This window comes from Lemur catta, chromosome 8, assembly GCF_020740605.2.
Source record: "Lemur catta isolate mLemCat1 chromosome 8, mLemCat1.pri, whole genome shotgun sequence".
Taxonomy (NCBI): Eukaryota; Metazoa; Chordata; class Mammalia; order Primates; family Lemuridae; genus Lemur; species Lemur catta.
The window spans coordinates 30831561-30859052 of record NC_059135.1 but is presented as its reverse complement, the minus strand read 5'-3'; the positions used below and the strand labels follow the sequence as shown (position 1 = coordinate 30859052).

The 27492-nt window shown below is 41.8% G+C and overlaps 1 protein-coding gene across 10 annotated transcripts in view; it reads left to right on the top strand.

The window, feature by feature from the left end:
- CFLAR (CASP8 and FADD like apoptosis regulator) overlaps nucleotides 1–19282 on the top strand; it is a 44677-nt gene extending 25395 nt beyond the window's left edge. For 9 of the 10 annotated variants that reach the window (XM_045559754.1, XM_045559752.1, XM_045559753.1 and 6 more), the window contains 5 exons: nucleotides 2596–2650; nucleotides 5580–5629; nucleotides 6369–6450; nucleotides 17023–17533; nucleotides 19036–19282. In XM_045559754.1, the coding sequence (XP_045415710.1) occupies nucleotides 2596–2650; nucleotides 5580–5629; nucleotides 6369–6450; nucleotides 17023–17533; nucleotides 19036–19174 (837 nt within the window). In that variant the 3' untranslated portion in view covers nucleotides 19175–19282. Of the gene's footprint in view, nucleotides 1–1741; nucleotides 1843–2595; nucleotides 2651–5579; nucleotides 5630–6368; nucleotides 6451–17022; nucleotides 17534–19035 lie in introns of all 10 variants that reach the window. The other variant, XM_045559760.1, reaches the window with a different exon arrangement.
- The last annotated feature ends 8210 nt before the right edge of the window (nucleotides 19283–27492 follow it).

Below are 27492 nucleotides of genomic sequence, written 5' to 3'. Positions count from 1 at the left end.
TAGGTGGTACAAGGTATCATCAGAATTGTTCTTTGGTTAATCTTTTACCTTGAAACGTTCAATCTTGGTGTAATCTTACCCTCATCCTCACATAAAGGTAGGTGGAGTTGTAGGATTTAGACCAGAGTACAAATGTTATGGTTAAATTATAAATACTTTCATAAAAGTATGTAATGAAAACATTAACTACTCCTGCAGTATAAATAGTTTCATGCAAAATAGGAGCTGCAAGAGATACCACTGAGCAATAGAATTTTGAGCTAAAATAGATGTTAAGATTATATTGTGCAACTCACTGAACAAAATAAGAAAATTTAGGCCTAAGGAACATTAAGTAATTGTCCACCTCCAAATACTGGCATAGCTGGGCACAGTCCATATTCTTTTCACTACACCATGATATACCTAGTAAACTATTTACCAGGCATGCCATAGCTTAGATATCTCTTTAATTTTTTTTTTTTTTTTTGAGACAGAGTCTCGCTCTGTTGCCCAGGTTGGAGTGAGTGCCGTGGCGTCAGCCTAGCTCACAGCAACCTCAAACTCCTGGGCTTAAGGGATCCTACTGCCTCAGCCTCCCAAGTAGCTGGGACTACAGGCATGCGCCACCATGCCTGGCTAATTTTTTTCTATATATATTTTTAGTTGGCCAGATCATTTCTTTCTATTTTTAGTAGAGACAGGGTCTCACTCTCGCTCAGGCTGGTCTCGAACTCCTGACCTCGAGCGATCCACCCACCTCGGCGTCCCAGAATGCTAGGATTACAGGCGTGAGCCACTGCGCCCGGCCTCTTTCATTTTTTAAAGAACCAAATATGCTTCCTTTTGTCCTTCTGAGTCTCTATACCAAATCATGAGACAAAGTAGATTGAGGATTCAGATCCAGATTTTCTGGGATTTCTCTGCTATTGTCTAATATAAATTATACTGTTACTCTTAGTTAAAAAACTGCCATATTTCTATTATTACGTTTCTATTTTTTAAATGAAGGTAAGCATATTCATTACCATGTAGCCTGTTGGAAACTCGTATGATTTACGTATCAATCTCCTTAAATTTGCTATATTTAATATGTGACTCTGATCATTCATTCATTCATTTACTAGCAGGCACTATGGCATATGAATTTGGTGACTTTCTCACAGGATTTAGGAGCCGAATACCTAGATGTTGACTCAGACAAGGCTGCAGAAGTGGGCAGGGCACAGTGGCTCACACCTATAATCCTAACAGGCGTGGTGGTGCACACCTGTAGTCCCACCTACTCAGGAAGCTGAGGCAGGGGGATTGCTTGAGCCCCGAAGTTTGAGGTTGCAGTGAGCTATGATGATGCCACTGCACTCTAGCCAGGGTGACAAAGTGAGACTCTGTCTCTAGAAAAAAAAAAGCTGCAGAAGTACTTCAAAAATTACAGTTGGATTAAATGATACAGGATACCAAGATGTTATAGAATAAAAGAGTTATATGACTGCAATATAATGCTTTTAAAATCCAGCTTTGATTTGAAGTTATCTATCTCTAATAACACATAAAAGTGAGTATACATCCATGTGTGGGACCAATTTCTATCTGCTATCATTAACTGCTGGCTAAGTCACTGATTATTAGTGAAAAAAGCAACTTGTATGTTTTTCTTTAATTTAGAAAAAGCAATTTATATGTTTTTCTTTAAGTCTTTACACAGACTTAGCTACAGACACAGCTTAACGGATAGTGTACTTCTCTCTTTTGGCTAGGACAGCTTCAGAAGAGAACTGTCCTTTGAAAGCTGAGCATATCAGATGGTTGACAGTATGTGGTATGTGTACCTTATACAGGACCTGTCATCTGAGAAGAGAAAGGGTCGGTTCAATCTTTCATTCTCTGATTAATCTCACTCTAGCTCTCAGAAGTGGTTTATAAAGAATTCTTGATTATCAAGAACCAGGCCCACATGTGGTTTATGTGTAGCTAGGCAATTATAGAAAAGCAATAACTGGACATTTATTACATACTTCCACGTGCTCAGCGCTGTGCTGAGCACTTAGTGTACATTTAGTCTTCATAAAAATCTATAAGGTAGGTATTATTACCAGCCTCATTTTTCAGATGAAGAAACAGAGAGGGGTTAAATAACTTGCTCAGGGTTCCAGAGCTAGTAAGTGGCAGAAGATTCATAGTCAGGTTTGTCTGGCCTGGAACTCCCACTCTTAACCATACTGTACTTTGCCCCTGTTTAAAGGAGCAGGTTAAATGTCAATCTCATGTTCTAACAGCTTATTCTAACTTGGAGCTATTATAGCTACTATACTATACTGTAACATCTGGTTTTATTGAGCTGTTTTGAAATATTCTAATTTGCCAGTTTAGCATATTTATACTTTCCGTATATTTTCACTTTTTAAAAGAAGAATTGCCTTGTTCTTTGGCAATATAATGTGGGATTTATGGGGTTAACAGCTCCTGCTATTCTTTTTGAGCTAATTTAACTGTGAAGGTGATATTTTTATTTTTTTCCTGGGTAAGAATCCTATTGAGATATTTAAAGAGGTGTAATATATAGTGTACCTCTGAAAAGACTAACAGGGAGTGTGACCTTGTTTTTTATATTTAAAGCTCCAGAATGGGAGAAGTAAAGAACAAAGACTTGTGGAACAACGTGGCATTCAAAGTAAGATCAACTTTTCTTTATATTCATTCTTTATAAATGCTTGTTAATTCAAGTACAAAACGTTGCATTTTTTGAGTTGGCCATTTCCTTTGTCTACATATTCTAAGTAAGCTCTTAAAATAAAAAGAAGTTAAAATCAAAGATGTATTCATTGGCATTAACTTATTTCAGTTCGAACACCATCTTACTCCATCAGCTTCATCCTCTTGGCTGTATTTTTAAGAGATGTGACATTTATACCTGAAATGGAGCAATAACTAGGCCATGTTAAACTTTATTCCAACCATGATAATGAAGCATTGTAAACCAAATAGCTAGAGGCAGGAAGAAGAAACATTAAATAGGTTTATAAATGGGTTTTATAGCCCACTTAATAAATCTGCATACTCCATAGATCATATCCCTTCTCCCCTAAAAAAGAAAGAAAAAATACAATTAAAAAACCTGGTCATTTCAACCTGGATGATCTATCGTCTTTCTTAAAACATCAGCACTTGATCCCATCACATCACTTTTAAAAAATTTATTTCTTTTTCTTGTCTTGAGTCCTCCTTTAAGTGAGCACTGAGACTCACTCTTACACTGCTAAAGCGGATGGTTGTGCTTCAGGAAGCCAGGATTGGTGGACTGCCATGGAGGGCTTCAGTCTCATCCCAGGGGCTTGGAATTTGTCCTGTGTGCAGTGGAGGATCATGGATGTTTTGGGTTTTTTTGTTTTTGTTTTTTTTGAGACAGAGTCTCACTCTGTTGCCTGGGCTAGAGTGAGTACTGTGGCATCAGCCTAGCTCACAGCAACCTCAAACTCCTGGCCTCCAGCAATCCTCCTGCCTCAGCCTCCCGGGTAGCTGGGACTACAGGCATGTGCCACCATGCCCGGCTAATTTTTTCTATATATATTTTTAGTTGGCCAGATAATTTCTTTCTATTTTTAGTAGAGACAGGGTCTCGCTCTTGCTCAGGCTGGTCTCGAACTCCTGAGCTCAAACAATCCGCCCGCCTCGGCCTCCCAGAGTGCTAGGATTACAGGCGTGAGCCACCGCGCCTGGCCTATGGATGTTTTGAATAGGGCAGTGGCCTTCTTTGTGTGGCAGGCCCTTTGCTGATGTCTTATGGCTCAGCTGTCTCTGTGCACCTGGAAACCAAGAAACCTTTTGCCCAGATTAGCCACATGGTGAAGCTCATGCCTGTCCTTCTCTACCTAAAATTCTGTTCTCTGGAAAAAGCTATTGAGAAACAAATTAATTCCTGAAGTGACAGCATGTTTCTTAAAACACTGCAGTGAGAATTAGCATTCTGAAGGCTATTTAAAGGGAAAATAGGAGACCTGATAGATTTGCATAGGAATTAAAAATCACTGATGTTCTTTGGCATACATTTTCGCACTCAATGCTCTATTATTTCCTTAGGATAAATTTCTAGAAGCAGAATGTTGGCTTAAAGGATATTGCCAGTTGTCTTTTAAAAAGCCTGTTTTGGCCAGGCGCAGTGGCTCACACCTGTTATCCTAGCACTCTGGGAGGTCGAGGCGGGAAGATCGTTTGAGCTCTGGAGTTCGAGACCAGCCCGACCAAGAGCAGCCTGTGCAAGAGCGAGACCCCATTTCTAATAAAAATAGAAAACTTAGCCGGGCGTGGTGGCAAATGCCTGTAGCCCTAGCCACTTGGGAGGCTGAGGCAAGAGAATAGTTTGAGCCCAGGAGTCTGAGGTTGCTGTGAGCTAGGACGATGCCACAGCACTCTAGCCCGGGCAACAGAGCGAGACTCTGTCTCAAAAAAAGTAAAAATAAAAAAGACCGTTTCAACTTAGACAGTGTTAGCATTTGAAAGTGCTGATTTCCCTCAAACCTTACCAATACTGGCATTTTCTTTGCCTGTCTTTAGATATTATTTCTCCTTTTGCAACAATCTTCTAAGGTAGATATTAGTATACAATAGTCTCACCTTATCCAAAGTTTCCCTTTCTGTGGTTTTTTCATTACCCATAGTTACCCATGTCAGAAAACAGGTGAGTACAACACAATAGGGTACTGAGAGAGAGAGAACATTCACATAAATTTCATTGCCATATATTATTATAATTGTTCTGTTTTATTATTAGTTGTTAATCTTATTGTGCCTAATTTATAAATTAAACTTTATTATAGGTATGCCTATATAGAAAAAAACATTATATATATATATGTGCTTTGGTGTTAATACTATCCACAGTTTCAGGCATCTACTGGGGGTCTTGGAACATATTCTCCATGGATAAGGGGGAGCTACTGTATTTAGTTCAGAGATTAATAAACCACTGATACTCAAGGAAATAACTTGTCCAAGAGCTCATCAGTGATAGTGCTAGGATTTGAGCCAGCCCCTTTATGGCTTCAAAACTGGTGGTTCTTCACCTCCCTGGTCTAACCAAGTCATATTTATCCAGAAATTTACTTTAGGCTCATCTACATTTGCCAGGCTCATTGTCCCATATCTTGACATTGACATTTTATTTTATGATCTCTCAGTATCACTGGACTATGAAAACATGGCCACCTGTCCTGTAACTAGCAAACACACGTAAGCTTTCCCTTTCAAAGGCTGTTCGCTTTACGTGTTGACAACAGTTTCAGTACACATAAAAAAGCTATCAATGTTGTTAGGTGGTGAGGTTATCAGATTCTCCCTACTGGGTTAAAAACCTACCAGCCACCTGGTCCTCACTTTAAACAGCTTTTCTACATAGCCCCTGTGTAGCACAGGGACTTGGGTTTTCTTATCAGTCAGGTTCTTCAGTGCAAGATTGGAACCTTGGGGTGAGCATAGCTGGGGAAAGAAGAGATAGTTGAAGAACATAGAGGAAGAGAATAGCTGTGATAGAAACTCAGCCAGTGTGGGAGTGGACTTCGTTCTCCTTCAGCTTTGTAAGTGATTTCTCTCTCCCATTCCCTCAGGGGAACCAGTGAAGAAATCCATTCAGGAATCGGGAGCTTTTTTGCCTCAGGTACGGAATAAATGATCTGATTTGGTATTGTATTGTATGCACAGTACATACAGAGAACACTAATTTCTTTAAAAATATCTGTCCATTAAGAATTCTTTGCGATGATGGGATGTGGAGAGTGTTGTTCTCCTGAGAACTCATTTAAGAGGGAACGCTGGATGCAGCAAAGAGAAAGATGTAGCGTGCACTGCATTTATGAACTTTGGAATACAGCCTAATTCCAAAGTGACACCTCTCGTCTCGTCTCAGCTGAGTGACTGCTGCACATAGAGGCAGGCGGTGACACCTCACTGAACTTTGACTTATTCTGGCTTTTTCTTAGGCCGATACCTCTTCTCTGTAATGAGAGGCAATAGAAGGCCTCCTTTTGTACTGGCTTGGAAAGATATCACTTGTATACCTTCAGGTTACTGTGGAGACATAGGATCTGTCTTTTTCTCTCAGTTTCAAATTCTCTTTATTCTGCTAAATGAAGACATGGGAAAAGAGGCTGCAATTTTCATTACAATTAAATAAAAACTGAACTACCTTGTCTTAAGCACATTACCTTAATAAGGAAAAAATTGATATTAGTGGGAAATGTCAGCTGTGATGGGAAACTTCAGGCTGTGTCTGTCGAGTGACTCATCTGCCCAAGGAATGATTATTGAGGAAACCCAAAAGAAGACACAGTGTGGATGGGACCTTATAGGACAGAGCGGTGTCTGGAGTCTTTAACAATCCCTGCCTTCCTTTCTAGCACATACCTGAAGAGAGATACAGAATGCAGAGCAAGCCCCTAGGAGTCTGCCTGATAATCGACTGCATTGGCAATGATGCAGGTAGGTGTGGAAGCTGCAGACTGACCGGTGCCCCACAGTGCGACCTGTCAGGCAAGTGGTGTCCATTGGAGTGATCAACACTGGCTGCTGTAACAAACCACTGTAGAATCTGTGGTTCAACACAGTGGAGGCTTGTTTCTCACTCATGTCACAGTCTAGTGTAGATTGGGCTGGGGGAGCTTTGTGCCCTGTGGTCCTTCAATGGCTCCATCATCTTCTGCGATCTTAGAGTTTTCTGCAGGGTCCTCTGCATCTGGCTAGTGGATGCGGGGAGAGCGAGTGCATGGAGGATCTCGTAACAGATTTTAGGGACCAGGCCTGAAAGTGATGTGCATCATTTCCTCCCCATCCCATGGGTCAGAACTGGGTCATGTGGTCGGCCCCACCTAAATGTAGTAGACACAGAGAGATTAGTCTAGCTGTGTGTCAGGAGGAAAATGAAATGGATTTGGGGAACAGATAGCTTTGTCTCTGGCATACTTGGTGAAAGGTGGTGAGCTTTAGCTTGCCTTTCTGTCTTAGATTCTGTGGCGGGGAGGAGTCCCGGGATCCAGAGGGACATTTATAATAATGGAAGGCGTTCTGGAGTCGGATATTATCAGGTGCCCCGTCATTTCACCTTAGACCACAAAAGTTTGCTGGGGAAAGTTAAAAATATGATAAATGTGAGTTCACAAAGAGAGCCTTGGCCATGGTCCCAACAATGTGTCACTTAGTTCTGCTGCTCCTTCCTCTGGGTGTTGGCCTGAGTCTGTTCCACCTGTGTGTCACCATCGTTTGGATCCACGTTGATTCTTTTGCACAGTTGTTGGATGCCTGACTCAAACTGAATCACTGGTGATGCATCAAAAGACAATGAGCAGAGCCCAGATAAGGGGAAGAATACTTTGTTTAATTATTTATCTCTTCCTTGAGAGGATTGATCATTATATTGCCAGTTTTACAGCTTGTCCACATTCCTTTAGAGTGAGTCAGAACTACCTTATAGGCTTACTTAGAACATTACCATGGGGAATTTTATGAGTAGAGAGTCTAAGAGAAGGTCAAATTAGCAAATATGGAACTGAATTTCCCAGGATTTCTCATATCCTATTTTTGGTTATATATGAGAAGTGCTATCTCCTTAGCTATAGATAAGTGTCCTTTCCTTTTTAGCCATTAGTACCCATGTAAGAATGAGAAAGTATTTTCTTAATGAGTCATTTCCAATTTTAAAAGAGATTGTGTAATTGTCCTCCACTTTTGGTTGTAGTCGGTTTTGTTTCATTCATCAGCAGAAAAGTTCTCAGCTGTAACAAGTTGTATGTTTACTTGTTGTTTAAGAGGATCATAAAGAAAAAGCTATGCCTTGCTGTGAATTGAGAAACTAAGATTTTTGTGGCTAAAACCCAGTGTCTGTGCCTGCTTCCCTGGCTGTGCTGTGGGCCTCTTGTGGGCAGGGACTGGATGCATATTTGTTTTTTTCTGCATTACAGGAGTATGGGCAGAGCTGAGCCCTTTAATACAACCGCATGTGTTTGAATCATGGCTCTGCCAGGTTCTAGCTTGTGACCTTGGGCAACTTTCCTAGTCTCTTTAAGGCTCAGTTTTTCTTCAGTAAAGTGGGTTAATAACAGGACCTACCTCATAGGCTGGTTGGGCTAAGTGAGTTCATACTTAAAAAGAGCTTAGCGTAGTGCTTGTTGTATGGTAAGCATGTACTAAATGCCAGCTAACATTACATTCTCATTTTGTTGATTTGATTAAATTAAATTTAATTTCTTTTTATTTTATGTTTTTGAGACACAGGGTCTCGCTCTGTGACCCAGGCTCAAGTGCAATGGTGTGACTATAGCTCACTGCAGCCTCAAACTCCTGGGCTCAAGTGATCCTCCTGTGTAGCTGGGACTACAGGCATGCACCACCATGCCTGGCTAATTTTTTAAAATTTTTTTTGTAAAGACAGAATCTCATTGTGTTTCTCAAGTTGGTCTCCAACTCCTGGCCTCAAATAATCCTCCCGCCTCGGCCTCCCAAAGCGCTGGGATTACAGGTGTGAGCCACTGCACCCAGCCTGCCAATTTGTTTAAATTTAGTTACAAACTACTAAGCAAGACTTGCCATATTTTTGTGCTTGGTACATGGAGCCTGATCTCAGACAAGTGAGGGACCAGGGAACTGAAGGCCTGCTTTGGGCCCAAGGCTGAGCGGGGCACATCCCCACAGGTGGTGGCAGGCTGGAGTAGAGGCCATAACATGAGAGGGGGCAACTTCTTGGGGACATACCCAGGTGGAAAGCTGAGAAGACCACTCCTACCAGTCATCAGTCTAAATGGGCTTGGCAGAGAAGGAGAATCTAAGTACAAAAGCTGGAGTGCAGGAGGGCAGGGACTTGATAAGAGAGAAGATGGAAGAGGAAGGTGGAATTGGAGGTAGAGCCTGGGACATCGTGCCTTTGGCCTGAGGTGTGAGCAGGTACTGTACTCTAGTGTGCTGGTACATGTCTCCTGCCCCATGGCTGCTGGGGGTCTGCTTGTGAGCCCCCAGAATCAGAGTAGTAGCTCCAGGCAGCAGGTCCTCCTGGTCCAGTATAGTGCTTTCAAGTTCAACATCTCAAAGGTGGAGTGCTGGACAGCAGCAGGCCTGGGCCATTAGACGTACCCCTGGATGCTCAACCCTGCGCTTGCTCAGAGAATCGGGGTTCTTTGACTCAAGTCCTCTCTGCCTCTGGGAACAAAACCAGTAACTGGGCTTGAGGCCACTTACAAACCCCCTGGGCTCAGGTGGCTCATCAGCAGGTAAGAAACAGCACACTTTTACTCCCATTGTGTGGTGGTTTTCACCAGCAGAGAGGTCGCTAATCTACTTAACATGCCTGGCTGAGACTCAGAGCAGCAGGGGAGCCTTAATTATTATGAGGTGGGAAGACACAGTCCCTCTTCTCTCACTGTCTCGGCGGGCCTCCAGCTCTTCATTTTCCCACTCCGCTCCTGGTGATTTCTCACCCAGGACTCTCGGCCTGGAATCCAGCTTTTGGTGGAAAGTGGTCGTTATTGCAGCACCCTTTGTTTCTTCTTTTCCCTCTAGTCAGCGGTGAGGGGCCTCTTCTAGAGTGGTTACGTGGGGTCTCCTCTGTCTAACTAACTTTGCCATCTGGTTAATGTTGAACATTTGGGAGGAGAGCAGGAGTCAGAGAATAAACAAGCAGGCAGGCTAATTGCCAACTGAAATAAGGTTCTGAAAGAAACGAACAGGAACATGATAGGACTAATTTGGGTGTGGTAGTGATCAGAGTATATAATTTATTAAAAATCTACTAGGTGCCAGGTACTTTGCTAATTGCTTCTTAATCCTCACAAATAATACTGTAAGATAGGTACTATTATCTCCATTTTCAAGGTGAGCAAGCTGGCCAGGCGTGGTGGCTCACACCTGTAATCCTAGCACCCTGGGAGGCTGAGGTGAGAGGATCCTTTGAGCTCAGGAGTTCAAGACCAGCCTGAGCAAGAGAGAGACCCCGTCTCTACTAAAAACAGAAAAATTAGCAGGGCATGGTGGCGCACACCTGTAGTCCCAGCTACTCAGGAGGCTGAGGGAAGACCATCTAAAAAACAAACAAAAAGCACCAAATGTTAAAGGCAAAGGAAATAAAACCAAAAGCAATGCTGTTTCCGAAGTATCATTCTTTCACAATCCCTGTGGCACAAAGTAAATGAATAGCAACATACTGAAACTTTGTAATTTCGCCTCTCCCCTGAGTCAGAATGAGTTGGAATGTCCAGCATTGATTCAAATATTTTAGGAACTTTAGAATTGTATTACTGAGATTTTTCTCATAAAACCTTTGCATAAAGGTGAGCAAGCTGAGCAGCAAATGACCTTCCTGCCTCTTCTAGTACTGATGGAGCTGGATTTGAAAGCTGGACTCCAAAGCCTGTGCTTTTAGCTCCTTTGCTTTATTACTGATTTTTTTATTCATGTTTTCTGAGACAAAGTCTCACTCTGTTGCCCCAGCTAGAGTGCAGTGGCATCATCATAGCTCACTGCAACCTCAAACTCCCGGACTCAAGCAATCCTGCTGCCTCAGCCTCCTGAGTAGCTGGGTCTACAGGTGAGAGCCACCACCTCTGGCAAAGTTTTTGTTTCTATTTTTAGTTGACTGGCTAATTTTGTTTCTATTTTTAGTAGAGATGGGGTCTCGCTCTTGCTTAGGCTGGTCTTAGACTCCTGAGCTCAAGCGATTCTCCCTCTTTGGCCTCCCAGAGTGCTAGGATTACAGACATGAGCCACCACGTCCAGCCAGCTCCTTTGCTTTAATGTAAATTCCACGAAGATGGGGGAGTTTATCTTTCTTTTTTGCTATGTGTCTCCACTACCTGAAATAGGTTGTGGTACAAAGGTGCTCAGTAAATATTTGTTGGGTGAAGGAATGAGAAAATAAGCTTTCCTAGTGTCATTGTGTTTCTATTACAAAACCATTCCTTTTATCTTTTGAGTTTGTTAATGGACTCTCTTCTACCTATCTTTCTCCTGTCCCCTAAAAACCAGACTTTTATCCAAAGAGTATGCAAGTCCCCCAAATATTTATAGTTTTATTTCTTCCTTTGTCTGCTAAATGTTTGTTGAGCACCTGCTATGTGCACAGCACCATGCTTGGCCCTGTGTGAGGCAAATATTAAGTCAATGAGGTGGAATCTGGTCTCAGAGCCACATGGTGAATGATGACAAAGTTATTCATTTGTGGCTCATTCTTGAGAAGAATCCTTATAGCGGTCAGTAATCCTTTTGAGGTAGAAATAGTGCTTAGGTATTTGGGGCTAATCATCTCAGTTCAGTAGAATTAAGAAATAAGTCTTTGGTGTTGTGTCATCTGTGTCCGTGACCTAGCAAATCTAGATCTGTGCTAGGCCCTGATGGGCTGTGTAAGTGCCAGACCTTTTTTTGTTGTTAGGGATGTAGAAGCAAATGTCCCACTGATAGATGGACTTTGGAGCTTGGCCTAAAGCTCTGGCTGTTTTTTAGGCTCCTGAATAATAGATGGTGTTTGCAGATCTTGGGAGGAAGTATTTTTTCCCTTCTTTTCTCCCCTGCTCTTTCTGAAAAGCTTGAAAATTTTTCTGTACTTTTTAACCAGGCTGAGACTTAGATTTTTCTAGCAGACGCTGCAAATATCCTTTATAGATCTTGCATAAGTAAACTTCCTCTTCTAACAGGGCAATAGGAATGATGGAAGCCAGTAGAGGGTGTAGATGCTTCAAGACTTGCGCTTGGCTGCTTCTGGGAATTACCTGGCCTCCTTTACTGCTGGGAATTACCTGGCCTCCTTTACTGCTTTTCTTTTAATGGAATTGGCAGTGACCTGAATCAGTGGCATTTTCCTGTAGTAACATTTGTGGGAAAATCTCAGCAAGGGAAATTGGAGCAGCCACTGCGGCCTCTACACAGGAGCTGTGAAGACAAGTGGTCCGTGACAGCTGAGATGGTGGATGGCTGCTTCATTCAGGGGGAGCAGCAACCACTTGCTTCTGGCCAGCTTGAGTACCAAGGAAGTGGAGCTTTCCTTTCTTGCTCTCGTGGGATTAATCTACTATTAAAGATTGCTTCATCCTGGGGAAAAAGACTAGGAGTCTGTGATGAGGCAGTTTTTTTCAGATGAGAGTAATTAGCCATTCATTTGAAAACCTAACATCATCAATGAAATTTTGCTTTAAATCAGAGTCACTCAGAGGCAAAACCTTATTTTACAGATAGCATAAATCTAGTATTTATATAAGAATTATAGGTCCACAGTCCCTTATTGGACACCCTTGTATTTCAGAATTTGGAAGTTTTTGAGAGTTTAGAAAGCTGACATGCTGTATATACTGTAATGTATAAAACACTCCAGTGAGGTCTAGGGTAGCACTCCTTAATCAAGTATCTACATTAATATTTCTGTAGCAAAATGAATGGATATTCACACTAAATGGGATAAATAAAGACTGTTAGTGGCCCCTCATGAGTTCAGGAAAGGTTTTGCCACAAAATGAGTTGAGAAAAAGAAGTTAAGGTTTTCAGAGCTTTTGGGGTACTGAGCTTGGGGATAGGGGTTGTAGATGTGTGAACAAAGTACTTTTAGGCTGCCTGAGGTACTCCAGAAACCTCTCTTGACATACAATTGACATGTTTATTATTGACACAATTTTCTCCTAAGTGAAGCTAGTCCAGGCCAGGCACAGTGGCTCATGCCTGTAATCTTAGCACTTTGGGAGGCTGAGGTGGGAGGATCACTTGAGCCCAGGAGTTTGAGGTTGCAGTGAGCTATGATGACGCCACTACACTCTAGCCTGGGTGACAGAGTGAGACCCCATCTCAAAAAAAAAAAAAAGCTAGTCCAGAAGGAGTTACTAGTTATCATTTGTGCTTTATGAAGTAGTCATATGTGGATGGTCCAGTGAAACCCCCTGACTGGCCTAACTAACCAGAGGAAGTCGGGTTTTTTCAGGCTGCCCACCGCCCACCTCCTGGCTCATTCTTCTCTCTCATTGTTCACCAGCGTTCCCCGCCTGGGGTGCCTTTCCTTCGCCCTGTTCTTTCGGGCCCTAGTTCAAGTTATACCTTTTCTACAATGCTCTCTCCAGTGTTTCAGACCATCTTCTCTTCTCTGACCACCTATTTCTCCTAAAATCCTACTGTACTGAGTGACATTTCAATCATTGTTTTATGCACATTTATGAGCTTTTCTTTCACAACAAGATTATAAGCTCCTTGAAGAACAGAAACTACATTGTATACTTGTTCTGTGTCCCCTTGTTGCAGTATTTCTGTGAGGCAATAAGGGGAACTTCGTAAAACCAAAACAGGAGCCTTGGGTTCAAGTAAATAGGAGAAGTGCTGCCTGGTTTATTTGCCTCTCGGAGATTTGCTTTGCATACTGACCTATTAAAGGCTTTGAGAAGGCTTCCTGTAAACAATAAACTGTTTTAGCCTTGTTTCCCTTGCATTTCCCATACACATTTGGCCTCAGATCTCCCTTTTCCACTAGGAATGTCCTGCCCATCTTGTGTTCTGCTCACATGCTTTATAGTAACTAGCACTGGGCTAATGAGTGCTCAGTAAGTGACTGTGAATCAGCTGGCGAGGCAGTCCCTCTTTCTCATTTATTCTATATGCTTATTTAACGGAGCCCTTTTCATAGGAAGTGTCAGGACAAAAGTGCCCTCATTTGGATCAATGAAATTCTAAATTAATGAGGTCATGACATTTTACTGCATTTGTTTTTTTGATTTATCTCTGTAGTCCCCAAACCTGTGAATAGGCTGTCACGAACAGCCCTGTACTAACTCCAAGGCCTCAAGAAAACCCTGCATCATTTCAAGAAGTTCTAAAGAACAGTTGAAATTTACAGAGATCCTTCTGGGTTGGGTGTGGGGTTTCCAGGGTGGGTAGAAGGAGAAGTGGGACTTCTGCAGTTTGTTGAAGTTTTATTTTCCAAACTCAGCCCCCAAGTTTTTCTTCCCCTATTTGTGTTCAAGGGCAAGACACACACAGGACATGGAATCTGCTCTGAGCCCATTTTAGTTTAGAATAAACTTAGGACCTCTGGGTCCTAAGGGGTAGATTCCATGAGAGAGATGTGCTGCAGACTTGGTGATTTGTAGTTTGAAATGGCTACCTTTATTTTCTTTAAAATTAAGATCTTGTATTTGAATAAACACAGTTTGCAAAGCTTCTTTGCAAATATCTCATTGGATCCTCACACTCACTTTTTTTTTTTTTTTAATTTTGATTTAGGGTTTTGCTCTGCTGCCTGGGCTAGAGTGCAGTGTGATTATAGCTCACTGCAACCTCAAACTCCTGTGCTCAAGCCATCCTGCCATTTCAGCCTTCTGAGTAGCTGGGGCTACAGCTGTGTGCCACCATGCATGGCTGATTTTTCTATTTTTGGTAAAGACGGGGTCTCGCTCTTGCTCAGGCTGGTTTCAAACTCCTAGCTTCAGGCAATCCTCCCTCCTCAGCCTCCCAGAGTGCTAGGATTACAGGCATGGGCTACTGTGCCTGGGCCACAGTCACTTTTTTAAAAAACATGGTTTAGGTATTAATACTAATCACATTTTATAGATGAATAAACTAAGGCTGCAACTTGCTCAAAGTCCCATTGTCATCATCTTTTGGATCCTGTAAATTAGACTGGGCTGTATGCATGTTCTTGCTGGCCTAAGAAAGAGAGTTGCAAATGTCAGCTAGCATCCCTCCCCAACCCACCTCACTATCTAATAGAGGGAAAATGTGATGTTAATGGGAAATGTCAGCTGTGATGTCTTCAAGCTGTGTCTGTTGAGTGACTGTTTCACCACACGGATATTTAAAGGGTGCTCTGTCTTGGTCGGGGGCCCATCCAGATTTGGTGTTGCTCTTGGCCTTTTTCTTGGCATTTGGTACCCTGCATGGCTTTTATTTCACCTCCAGCTTTAGCTGTTTTTCTCCTGTTCTGTTAGGTAAGGATTTCCTACCCCGGACCTCAGATACTGATCCCCTTCTTAGCCCATCTGCGGGTGTAGCTCAGTCCACTTCCAAAACCAGGAAGGAGGTTGCAGGAGCTGTTGAAGCCAGGACATAAACTCAGATCTTGTGATTTGGAGGTGCCTTCCCTTTTTGCCCTGCCATGTGACAGGGACTGCTCCAGCCAGAACCTCCAGCAAGCCCCAATAAAGGAACGAGCTGGAATGCACAATGGCATTTATTCTGTCTGGTCCCTGCATATCAGCATGGGCAGGGAGGCCTTGGTAAAGCTTTCTTTCAAGGACTGTGATAAGGAAAGACATTTATCAGTGAAGAGCAAAGGTTTTGAGGGGAGTGCACCAGTCTGAGATAAGTAAACAAAAGAGCTTTGAGTCTGGTTTCCCTGTTTGCTTCTGTCCCCTACAGGAGAGAACATGCCATGACTAGAGACCTGTGAGTCCTGAAAGAAAGTGTTGGAAATAAAATATTAATAGTAGTGAGGGGACTGGAGTCCTCGTCCAAGTTCTCTTGTTCAGCCTGGACATGGTACTGGGTATCGCAGCCTTGCCTACACCCTCAGAGGAGATGTCTAGGGGACAGTGTGCCCAGGCCATACGGAGACCTTATGACGGCACGTGCCCTCATGATTTAATAGGTTAGCAGCAACCTGTGAATCATGTCCCCATTTCCTTGATAATGATACTTATTGATTATAGACTTAAGAATCTTAATGCCTTTGTCTCTCTTCATTATTACATGATATAATAATTCCTTTTTTTCACCCTTAACTGTGGGCTGGGCAAAGGAGTGAAGTAAGTAGCCTAACTACATCTTAAGTAATGGTGATTATCATTTCCTTTTACTGATAGGAGAGGTCAAAGGAATTATCTGGTGATTTTTTTATCTAACGATGTGTGCAAATCACCCCAAAATTTAGTGGCTTAAAACAACAATGCTAATTTAATTATATCTCTCATAGTTTGTGTGGGTCAGGAATTTAGGAGCAGCTTACCTGGGCTGTTCTGGCCCAGAGTCTCTAGTAAGGTTGTGGTCAAATGTCAGCTGGGGCCATGTGAAGGCGTGACTGGGACTGGAGGATCTGCTGCCAAGGTGGTCACTCACACAGCTGGGAAGTTGGTCTGGCTACTGGTGGGAGGCCTGAGTTCTTGTTCTTGTGGGCCCCTCCAAGGGATTGCTTGAGTATTATGACGTGGTGGCTGCTTCCCCTAGAGCGAGCCATTCAAAAGAGAGAAAGAAAGAGCCAGGTGGAAGCTGTATCGTTTTTGTGATCTAACTTTGGTGCTCACATACTGTCACTTCTGCCACATTCCATTCAAGTTACAGGCATGCACCACCATGCCCAGCTCTATTTTCTTAAGGTCGTACAGCCTAAGACATGGTAAGATCAGCATTAGAAGGCAGGCTTGTCTGACATAAAGTCTGCTCTTTCTACTACCTTACACTACCTCTTGAGGCAAAGTCAAGCCAGGATTCCCAGAAACCAAGAGAAAACTCTCTGGGGGCACCGCAGGGAATCATGACAAGAGCTGACTCTGCTCTGTCAGAGGTCACTCTGGGAAGCAGGTCGTAAGGGGAACTGAGAGTCTGGAGATGGACAGGACTAGGACTTCCGTCTCAGGCCACAGCAGGGGGGTGAGGAAACACGTGATCTGTGCCAGCGTTTCTGCGGCCGTCTGCATCTAGATTTGGATCTGCACTCTGCAGATGCATCCATTCCTGTGTATCGGTGTGTGCTTTCATTGTAAGAGCCTTTTGAAAAATCCCCAACTTTGGGTTGAAGAGAAAAAGGTTTTGTTCTCTCTTGGGTTGACTGGCCTAGAGTGGGCTCAGCCTGTGCCTGCGGCAGCACTAGGCGGCAGCACTGAGTAGCAAGAGACAGACGTAACTGGGGACTTGGGACGTGAAAGTCACATCTTTCATGTTTCAGGTGGATCCTACCCCTCCTGCCCAGGACTTGGGTCCCTCAAAATATCACACAGAAGCAGAAATAGATAAATAATGGAGATCAGACCATGGCTAGGATTCCTACCTGGTTCCTCTTGAGCTTTTCTCACTCCAGTATTGTTTTCCACATTTGTTTGTTTTCTCCAGAGGTTCTTCGAGACACCTTCACTTCCCTGGGCTACGACGTCCAGCATTTCTTGTATCTCAGCGTGGGTGATATAATCCGGACTCTTCACCAAGTTGCCCGTATGCCCCAACACCGAGACTACGACAGCTTTGTGTGTGTCCTTGTGAGCCGGGGAAGCTCCCACACTGTGTTCGGTGTGGATCAGATGCACTCAGGGCTCCCTTTGCATCATATCAGGAGGATGTTCATGGGAGATTTATGCCCTTCTCTAGTGGGGAAGCCAAAGCTCTTTTTCATTCAGAACTACGTGGTGTCAGAGCACCAGCCGGAGGCCAGCAGCCTCCTGGAGGTGGATGGGCCGGCGGCGAGCAACGTGGAATCTGCGGCACGGAAGCCTGGGCCCACCATGGTTCACCCTGAAGCTGACTTCTTCTGGAGCCTGTGTACGGCGGACGTGTCCCTGCTGGAGCGATCCTCCAACTCCCCATCCGTGTACCTGCAGTGCCTCTCCCAGAAACTGAGGCAAGAAAGGTGAGCCACTCAGGAGGTGGCCAATCCCGGACCATTTGCTTATATTCCTGCCACCGAGAAGGGGATTACCACTGTGCCATGTTAGACGCCCTTCTCTTCAGGGAGAAAAAGGGATTTTTCCTTGACCATTGGGGTTGCCTGAGGAGTATAATACAGACCCAGCATGATTCATGAGCACTTGGTGTTAGTTAGCTTGTAGTTTGGATGTTTTTCATCAAAATTAAGACATTGTTATTTTTTGTTACAAAAGTAATACATACTCTTTACAGAAAAAGGTCATGAAATATAGGTGCTGAAAGTAGAATGTAACAAATAGTTATAATCCTACTTACTAAAACCAACTTCTATTAACCAAATCTTGTTGTATGGCCTTCCAGATTTTTTTTGGATACCCACACAATCCTGTATGTTTTTAGAGCCCAAATCAAATCATCGTCTACTTCATAACTTGCTTTTAGTTCATTTAATGGTAGATCACAAACATTTTTGCATGTTGGTGATCATATTTCTGCAGCATCATTTTATTGTCTGCACAGCAGCCCATAATAAGACTGCATCTTAATTTCCATAATCAATCTTTGATTGTTGGATAGTGTTTTGCTTTCATACAAAGAAAGTATAATATTAGACATCTTTGCAGCTTATACTTAATTGTTTTCTTGCGGGAAATTTCCAGAAGCAAAATTACTGAGTCAGAGGACATACATTTTTCAAGACTGGATGCATCTTACCAGATTGTCCTCTGGGATGATCATATTAGCTTCACATGAGAGTGGCTGCATCCCTGAATTCTCACCAACATTGCATGCGCTTTATTTCCCCAAGTTTTGACATTCTGATAGGTGAAAAGTGGTATCTGACTGTTCAGGTCTGCAGGTCTTTGTTATATAAATATTTTTTATGTTTATTGGCAAGAATACATTTCTAAGAGAAACATCAGTGTCTTGGTTTTCATTTAAACTGAATGAAGCCACAGTGTACCTCAAGTATAAGATTAACTGGCCTTATTCACTTGTCCCCTAATTACAATTAGAGTGATGTTTCTGAGCCACCTATCAATGCATTCTGGGCTGTAGCTCTGAGGACCCTGGGAATAAATCTCATAGCCTTCTCTCCCCACCTCCTCAATAGTGACTCAGTGGGAAGGGGAGGGCTAGAGCAGGAGCGACTCAGCTTCCAAGGCCAGTGCTCCACGGGCCAGTGGTATTATTGGCCTTTTATGTCCATTCTGCATTCGCATAGATGATCCAGGTGGGTTAGCATATGCCTGGTATGTTCTCAGCGTAGTAAAACTCAGCTGTTCCTTGATGGAGAAGACAGTGGCCACCAGGCCAGAGTCCTGTGAACTGGTTTAGATCATTCACAGAGCAGTTTGTGGAGCGTTTAGAAAGGAATGGTTGCAAAGCACTTTCACATCTGTTGGCTCATTTCGCCCTAATGACAGTCTGTCTTCTCTTTGATATTTGCATGGCATTAAATTTTGTCTTCCTTATTTCCTACAGAAAACGCCCACTCGTGGATCTCCACATTGAACTCAATGACAGTGTGTATGATTGGAATAGCAGAGTTTCTGCTAAGGAGAAATACTATGTCTGGCTGCAACACACACTGAGAAAGAAGCTCATCTTCTCTTACAAATGAAAAATCAGAAGTCTTTCTCAGTCCAGCAATCTTGGGGTGGGGAGAGAGAGAGGAGAGAGAGAAAGTAAGGAGAGAGGGGGGAGAGAGAGAGAGAGGAAAGAGAGAAAAAGAGGGGAGTAGAGAGGAAGGTGAGAGAGAGAGAGAGAGAGAGAGGGAGGGAAGAGAGAGGAAACAAGTTCTCATGTGTCTCTTCTTATAAGGGCACTAATCCTGGTCATGAGGGCTCCACCCTTATGACCTTATCACCTCCCAAAGGCCTCACCTCCTAATACTATCATATTGAGGATTAGGATATCAACATATGAATTTTGGGTAGACAAAACATTCAGTTTGTAATAGCAGCAGCCTTATGATTTAGATGTTCCTTGTCCATTCTTCTAGGGACTCGTGACATTTTACAGCTAATCAAGTAACCTTTCATATTCTGATTTGGTGGCATAACCTAAAAGAGAACCATTGTTTAAAATATCATTAGAGCCTGGGTGCGGTGGCTCATGCCTGTAATCCTAACACTCTGGGAGGCCGAGGTAGGAGGACTGCTTGAGCTCAGGAGTTCAAGACCAGCCTGTTTCCACTAACAATAGAAAATTAGCCAGGTGTGGTGACATGAGCCTATAGTCCCAGTTATTGGACAGGCTGAGGCCGGAGGATGAGGCTGGGCTGGGAGGATCACTTGAGCCCAGGAATTTGAGGTTACAGTGAACAATGATCATGCCATTGTATTCTAGAAACAAAGGGAGAATCTATCTCAAAAAGAAAAAACAAAAAAAACCTCATTAGAGTTGTTTATTATTATTTATTTATTTTCACATTTTTTAAAGCTAGTTTTAACGTGTGCATCTGTGTTTATATTTGTATATGTTTTGCCATGATCATAGGACAAGGCTGAAAAGACTGGAAGAACCAGTTTTTAGATACAATAGGCAATTATTTCTGTTTTTAAAGTTATTTTGCTTTTGTTGTTTTAATGAGTGCAGGACTCCTGAGGGTATATTTTTCTTTTTCTTTTTGTTTTACTCACCACTATATTAATGAGGTAACTGAGGGTACCTTTGCTTAGGGGCTCAGTGGGATGTAATGTGTTATATTGGTTTCATGAACCAGAACCCCTTGTTAATTATTACAGAAGGAAAGCATTTCAAAGGTATCTTAATGACCTGGCACCTTTGGTAACCTTCTCTGTCCTATCCAGACCTTGTGACTAGTGTTTTCCATTTATTCTGGTGCTTATAGTTAACCAAAACAGCAGAGTGCTCTTGCTTTTGGGGTGGGATCACTGCCACTTCTGCAAGTAACTTGCCTAAAAATGCCATGTATAGCATCTTTGATTCACTCCAAAATTGCAAATACACGAAAAACCCATAGTATCTATTTATCTTTTTAGTTTTATGTATTTATATATTGCTGAAATAACCAATAAGTAAAACTTGATACATTTAGCAAACTAAATTGCTACATGTAAATATTGATGATAAATTTAGTCACTTTATTCATTCAACTGAAACCACAAGTCACAAGTCTAATATATTGGATTTTCTGAAATGTTTTGAATATTTGTCAAAACATGGAGAAACAGCAATAGTATACAATGATTACAAAGCTTATCAGTACACTTGGTTACAAAAGTATTTGTACAATGTATTTAGATTTATTTCTTAATTATCTTTACATTTCTATTCTTTTTCAGGATTAGCTCTCAAATTCTCTAAGTTTAGGACAAGAATTGATAGTCTGTGATTAAGGGTTTGATATACAAGACTTGGAGTGTGCCTTCCAAGGTGGTTTTCCTGAGTCTATCATCTGATTAGATGAGCTGTATTTAGTTAGATTTTATTTATTGCCTTAATGGTATCATCAACAACACGGTATTTTCTCTCTGCAGCCTCTGCATTTTAGCTGTTATTTTCAGATTTGTCCTCTAATGGTCACAAGATGGCCATGGGTCCAAGTATCACACCCAAACGTCAGAAGAGAAAACATCTTCCTTTTGTCCCTTCTGAAGTTAAAAGGAAAATTTTCCCAGAAGCCCTCCTCCCCAAGTGTTACCTCCCCTCACCTCTCATTGGCCACAGTCACATGACATGTTCTTTCTTAAGCCAATCACTGGGAGAGGCAGTGGAGTTACCATGGTTGGCTTATCCCTGTCCAGATTCATTCCCACAGGACTGAGAATGGGTTCAGCCTCTGAGGCACATGGTCTCCAAAAACTGGGGTTCTGTTAGTAAGGAAAAAGTGGGGCATGGAGCTCCCCTTCGGGGTAGTGAACCACAGTGGTGCCAATAGAATAAGAACACCACTTTGTGATTGAAGAAACTGAAACACACAGCTATTGAGATGTTCCCAAATCTCAGACAAAATCAGTGTTAGTGCCAAGTCTAGAATGCTAACAACCAATCTTGTGATCTGGCATTCTTTAGAAATTAGAACAAACTTTGCAACTGTGTAGTATGCATTACAGGGAAGGCATCTAACACCTCTCTGCTGCTTGTGAGAGTCACTGTCCTACCTTTCCAGCCCCTACCCTCTCCCTGAAGAGAGGCAGCATGGCCATATTCCTTGCCTTATCCCATCTGCCTGGTGGGGGAAAATTCAGATCGTGGCACATCAGCATATTTTCTTTCCTTCCTTTCCTCTCCCTTCCCTCCTTTTAAACAATCATTTATTAAATTATGCTGTGTTGTCTGTTTACTCTTGTCACTTTTTTGCGTTTCTTTTACATTGTTTTTATTAATACCAGGCATCGGTGGATTCCCAGGTCCCAACGAGAAGAGTGCTAAGTGTTTTCTTTGTGTGTTTTGCTCACGAATGAGGGCTGCGGTGTAGAGTGAAGAGAGTTTGTGACTCGAGGCCCAGGCTGACCAAATGGGAGGACTGAGGCCTTGCCTTCCCTTCCCTACCTCACAGTGCTGTTCTGAGGATGAAATGAAAGATTCTTTATGACTGTGCTTTGGTAATGCCATTCATGTAGCAGCTGCTGCTAATGAGACCACACGATGGAGGGGTTATTGTGGAAAGATGGAACCAAACCTTGGAAAGTTGATTGGATTTGGGCAGGTTGAGAGAGAGAAGAGAACGTGTTGTAGGAGAGGAAACAAGTTGAGTGAAGGAGCAGACAGGAGAAATGTAGGGCATGTTTTAGCAGCCTTGAGTGTAACTTCTAGCTGGAGTGAGAAGGTGTGAGTAATGATGTGTAGCGAGCAGGAGATAGCTGTGGTCAGAGTGTGGAGAGCCTTGAAGGCCCCATCTTTGTCTTTTAGCTATTTATCTTACTTTAATAGAATCTTTGATTCCTTCTTTGACACTTGTACACAACATTTGATTCTTGAATGCTTTTCTTCTTATTTTTCACTGAGTATAGTTCTTAGTGAAATATTTTAGACACACTGAAAGAAAATTATATATGGATAACAAGATGATGAATTCCTATATACCCACAACCCAGCTGAAATAACAGGTTCTAAAATATACACTAAGACTCTTAAGACATTTCTTTAAGTCAACAGTCCTAAATATAAAATAGATAAATACACTAAAATATTTCAAACTTTATAATAGCCCCATACTGATAATTAGCCCAGTGCTCAGTACTAGGGACATGGTTATGATGAGATGTTCACTGGTTGGAATTTTATGTAGCCATTAAAATTATATGTACAAATAACAATAGCTTACATTAATTGTGCTGTTACTAGCTCATTTTGCATGAATTACCTCATTTACTCCTCAGAACAGCCCTATGAGATAGGTATTATTGTCCTCATGTTTATTTTTTCCCACTTTATAGATGAGGAAAATGAGGCAAAGTGAGGTTAAGCAGCTTACCCCTGGTCACCCTCACTGGGATATGAACTCAAGCCGTACAGAGAGTCACTTTGGGGCCCATACGCTTAACCAGTTCACAATATGGCCTCCATGAAGAATGTTATAACATGAAAAATGCTCCTATATTAATGTTACCTGAAAAAGGCAGAGTACCAAATGGTGTATCTGGTATGTTTACAGTATCTGTGTCTAAAATAAAACAAAATACCTTTCATAGGAATAGAAGAAGCCACAAAAAAATATTCCAAAAGTGGTATAGGGATGTCAGAACCAAGGCTGATATTTTTTCTTTTCTGCTTTCCAAATTCTTGTTTAAATCTGTGTATTTGAGAACATTGGTTTTACAGTAAAGCCTAGTTCATTCCCTTCAACTTTTGACTAGTTGCTTCCTCACTGCTAATGAAACTGCCCTTCCCTTCTTAGTTGTCTTCACTCCTGTCTCATCCCTGCCTTGTCTTTTCAGTAGCAGGGCCCCTGCCTTCAGGGCAGTTCTCTGAGGCACCGGTTGTGAGGACTGGCTGCTCAATCCCAACTCCATTCCAGCCCCCAGTCCCATCCATCCATCTTCTTGCATGAATGGGCCATGGTAGGGGTCACTTGAACACCTTCTCCTGTCTGCATTGTTTGTTTGAAATGGGAATCTCTTCTCCTCCCAGATTCTAGGAGCATGTTTTCAGGATTAAGCATGTGTCTTATGCCACCAACAGGTCAGAATTTGAGGTCAGCCTTGTCAAGTTGGCTGTATGGAAGACGCTGCTTGCTGTCCCCAAATATTCGTTCACCTCTTTTTCCCTACTGACAGAAACCCTGATTTGTAACTGAGCATATAGCCTCACAGAATACAGTCCACTAGTTCAAGCCTCAGCTTCTAGCTAGATGTGTCATGTGACTAAGCCCTAGCCAATGAGAAGAGTAAGCAGAAATGTCTGTCACATGGTGGCTGCCAAGAACTATCCTTAAAAGACAGTTGGTTTTTGCCCTTTGCTCCTTCTTTGTCCCTTCTTCCATCTGTCCATTAGAATGTGGCTGTGATGGCTGCCGCTCTAGCTGCCATCTTGAACTGCAATGATAAGGGCCACACTGTAGGGGTATCTGGTGAGCAGCAAGAAGCCTTGTTGGATGAAGACACTGAGGAGGGGAATCACCATACCAGCCCTAGACCACCTACCTATGGACTTTTCTTTTTTATTTCAGTTATGTTAACTTTATTTAATAGGCAGGAATAGTCTTAAAAATCTTTCTCTCCATCAGATGTTTGATTTCCTTGCAAAACTTTTGATTTTTGAGCTTGAACGTGGAGTTTTACTCCAGCAATGATGTAATTTTCCTGTTGTGTTGCATTCTGAAGTTCTTCTGTAGAAAACTGAACCTAACCCAAGCCTTTGTGAAAGCCAGTCTGTCAAAAGGTACAAAGCACCTTCATATATGGCTAAATTGTGCAAAGAGTTCTCTCAGCTCACTCGACACAGTGGTTCAAGGAAGTTTTCTAACAAAAGGAAACAAGCCGATTAATACTGTATGCAGGGCCAGACACTTCGCTGCTGTGGCGGCCATCTTTAGACTGAAACCCCTCCCCTAACTCTGGACGTTTACTTAAAAGATCACATATTGTATGATGTGATTTATATGAAATATCTTGAATAGCCAAATCCATAGAAACAGATTCCTGGTTGCCAGGAACTGGGGACAAAGTGGGGATGGGAAGAGACTGCTTAATGGATGTAAGGGAAATTCATCTGTATAGACAATAGGTTTCTTAGGCCAAACAAAAATGATTGCTGTCATGTCTTCAGGTGGCCTTCCGGGGAGGCATGAGTTAGCACAGTTACGTAACCAAGGTGTTATCTCCTATGTGAACCCATGTGATCACACTTTCCCATGGCATGTTGCCACTACTGTTCTGAGCCATATATAAGTGCTCGCCATGTTCTCGCCAGTGGCTGCATCCCCCCTCCCTGACAATAAAGAACTGGTCTCTTCTTTCAACTCCCAGAAGCCTGCTCCGTTGCACTTGCTGGCCACAGAGCCCACTCCCCGCAGTGGGTAAGGAGTTTCCTTTGGAGGTGATGAAAATGTTCTGTAACTAAATAGAAATGATAGTCTCACAACAGTGTGCATTTACTAAATGTAAAGACTGTACTTTAAGGGATCGTTTCTATAGCGCATTACTAAATGTCACTGAATTGTACACTTGAAAGTGGTTAACTTTATGTTATGTGAATTTCACCTCAACAAAAAAAAGAAAAAAGAGATTAGAATTGATTCATTCCTCCATTAATCATTCCTCACAAATATTTACCCCCTCTTTTTTTGCTTTTGTTAAGAGACTATTTTTGAGAGAAATTTTAGCTTTGCAGAAATATTGTACTTTGCAGAAAATACAAAGATATCCCATATCCTGCCCCCCACCGCACCCACCTTGTTCCTATTATTAACATCTTGCATTAGTGTGGCACATTCGTTACAATTGATGAACCAATATATTGATACATTATTATTAACTAAAGTCCAAGGTTTCAGTTTTTGTACTGTACAGTTCTATGGGTTTTGCCAAATATATAATGTCACGTACCCACCATTACAGTGTCATACAGAATAGTTTCACTGCCCTAAAAATGCCCTGTGTGCCACCTATTCATCCCTCCTCCCTCAAGCAGACCCCTGGCAATCACAGATGTTTTATATTATTTCTATAATTTTGCCTTTTCCAGAATATCATATACTGTAGTTGGAATCATACGGTATGCAACGTTTTTAGACTGGCTGCTTTCACTTAGCAGTATACATTTAAGTTATTCTGTGCCTTTTCTTAGCTTGGTAACTAATTTTTTTTAATTGCTGAAGAATATTCCATCATTATAGGAGTACCACAGTTTGTTTATCCATTCACCTATTGAAGAGCATCTTGGTTGCTTGCAACTTTTGACTATTATGAATAAAACTGCTATAAACATTTGTGTGCAGGATTTTGTGTGGATACTCCATCATTATAGAAGTACCACAGTTTCTTTATCCATTCACTTATTGAAGAGCATCTTGGTTACTTGCAACTTTTGACTATTATGAATAAAACTGCTATAAACATTTGTGTGCAGGATTTTGTGTGGACTTAAGCTGTCAACACAATTGAGTAAATACCTAAGAGAGCAATCACTGCATTGTATGGTAAGCCTATGTTTAGCTTTACAAGAAACTGCAAAACTGTATTCCTAAGTGACTACTATTTTGCAGAGTTCTTGTTGTTTCATATCCTTGTCAACATTTGGTGGTGTCAGTGTCTTAGATTTTAGCCAATTTCATAGGTATGTAATATTAATAGTATCTTACTGTTTTATTTTGCAATTCCCTAGTGACATATGAAGATGAGCATCTTTTCATAGGATTACTTGCCTTCTGTATACATTGTTGAGATGTCTGTTCAAATCTTTTGTCCTTTTAAAATTGTTTTGTTCATTCTTTTATTATTGATTTTTAAGTGTCCTTTGTATATTTTGGATACAAGTCTTTTATCAGATATGCTTTGCAAATATTTTCTCCCAGTCTATATTGTCTTTTCATTCTGTTAATAATGCCTTTCACAAAGCAAGATTTTTTAACTTTAATCAAGTATAATTTATTATTTCATTGATTTTTATCATTTTATCTAAGAAATTGTTGCCAAACCCAAGGTCACCTAGGTTTTCTCTTATGTTATCTTCTAGAAGTTGTAGTATTGCATTTTACATTTAGGTCTACAATCAATTTTGAGTTGGTTTTTTGAGAAAGGTGTTAGGTCTTTCTGTGTCTAGACTCATATTTTGCATGTTCACTTATTCCACCACCATTTATTGAAAAGAATATCTTTTCTGCCTTGAATTGCCTTTGTTCTGTTTTCAAAGATCAGTTTATTTTACTTGTATGGATCAATTTTTGGGCTCTCTATTGAGTTTTACTGATCTCTTTGTACTTTCACCAATACCACACTTTTTTTTTTTTTTTTTGAGACAGAGTCTTGTTTTGTTGCCCCAGCTAGAGTGCAGTGGCATCATCATTGCTCACTGCAACTTCAAATTCTTGGACTCAAGCGGTCCTCCTGTCTCAGTCTCCCCAGTACTTGAGACTACAGGTGCCCGCCCTGATGCCTGGCTAATTTTTCTATTTTTAGTATGGAGGGGGTCTTGCTCTTGCTCAGGCTGGTCTTGAACTCTTGAGCTCAAGCGATCCTACCAGAGTGCTAGGATTATAGCTGTGAGCCATCGCGCCTGGCCCACCACACTGTCTCGATCACTATTGCTTTATATTAAGTCTAGAATATACACCATGCTGGAGGAGTGTGGAGGATTTTAAATAAACTCAACTGTATTATTTGTTTCATTTGCACAGAGCTATAGTATTGTAACTTTAAAAAATAAAATAAAAAATACTTATTGCAAAAAAAAAGTCTACTGTCTTTAATATATAAACACACCTAATTATTTATACATGGCATAATATTCTAATACTATTCTCTCTCTCCA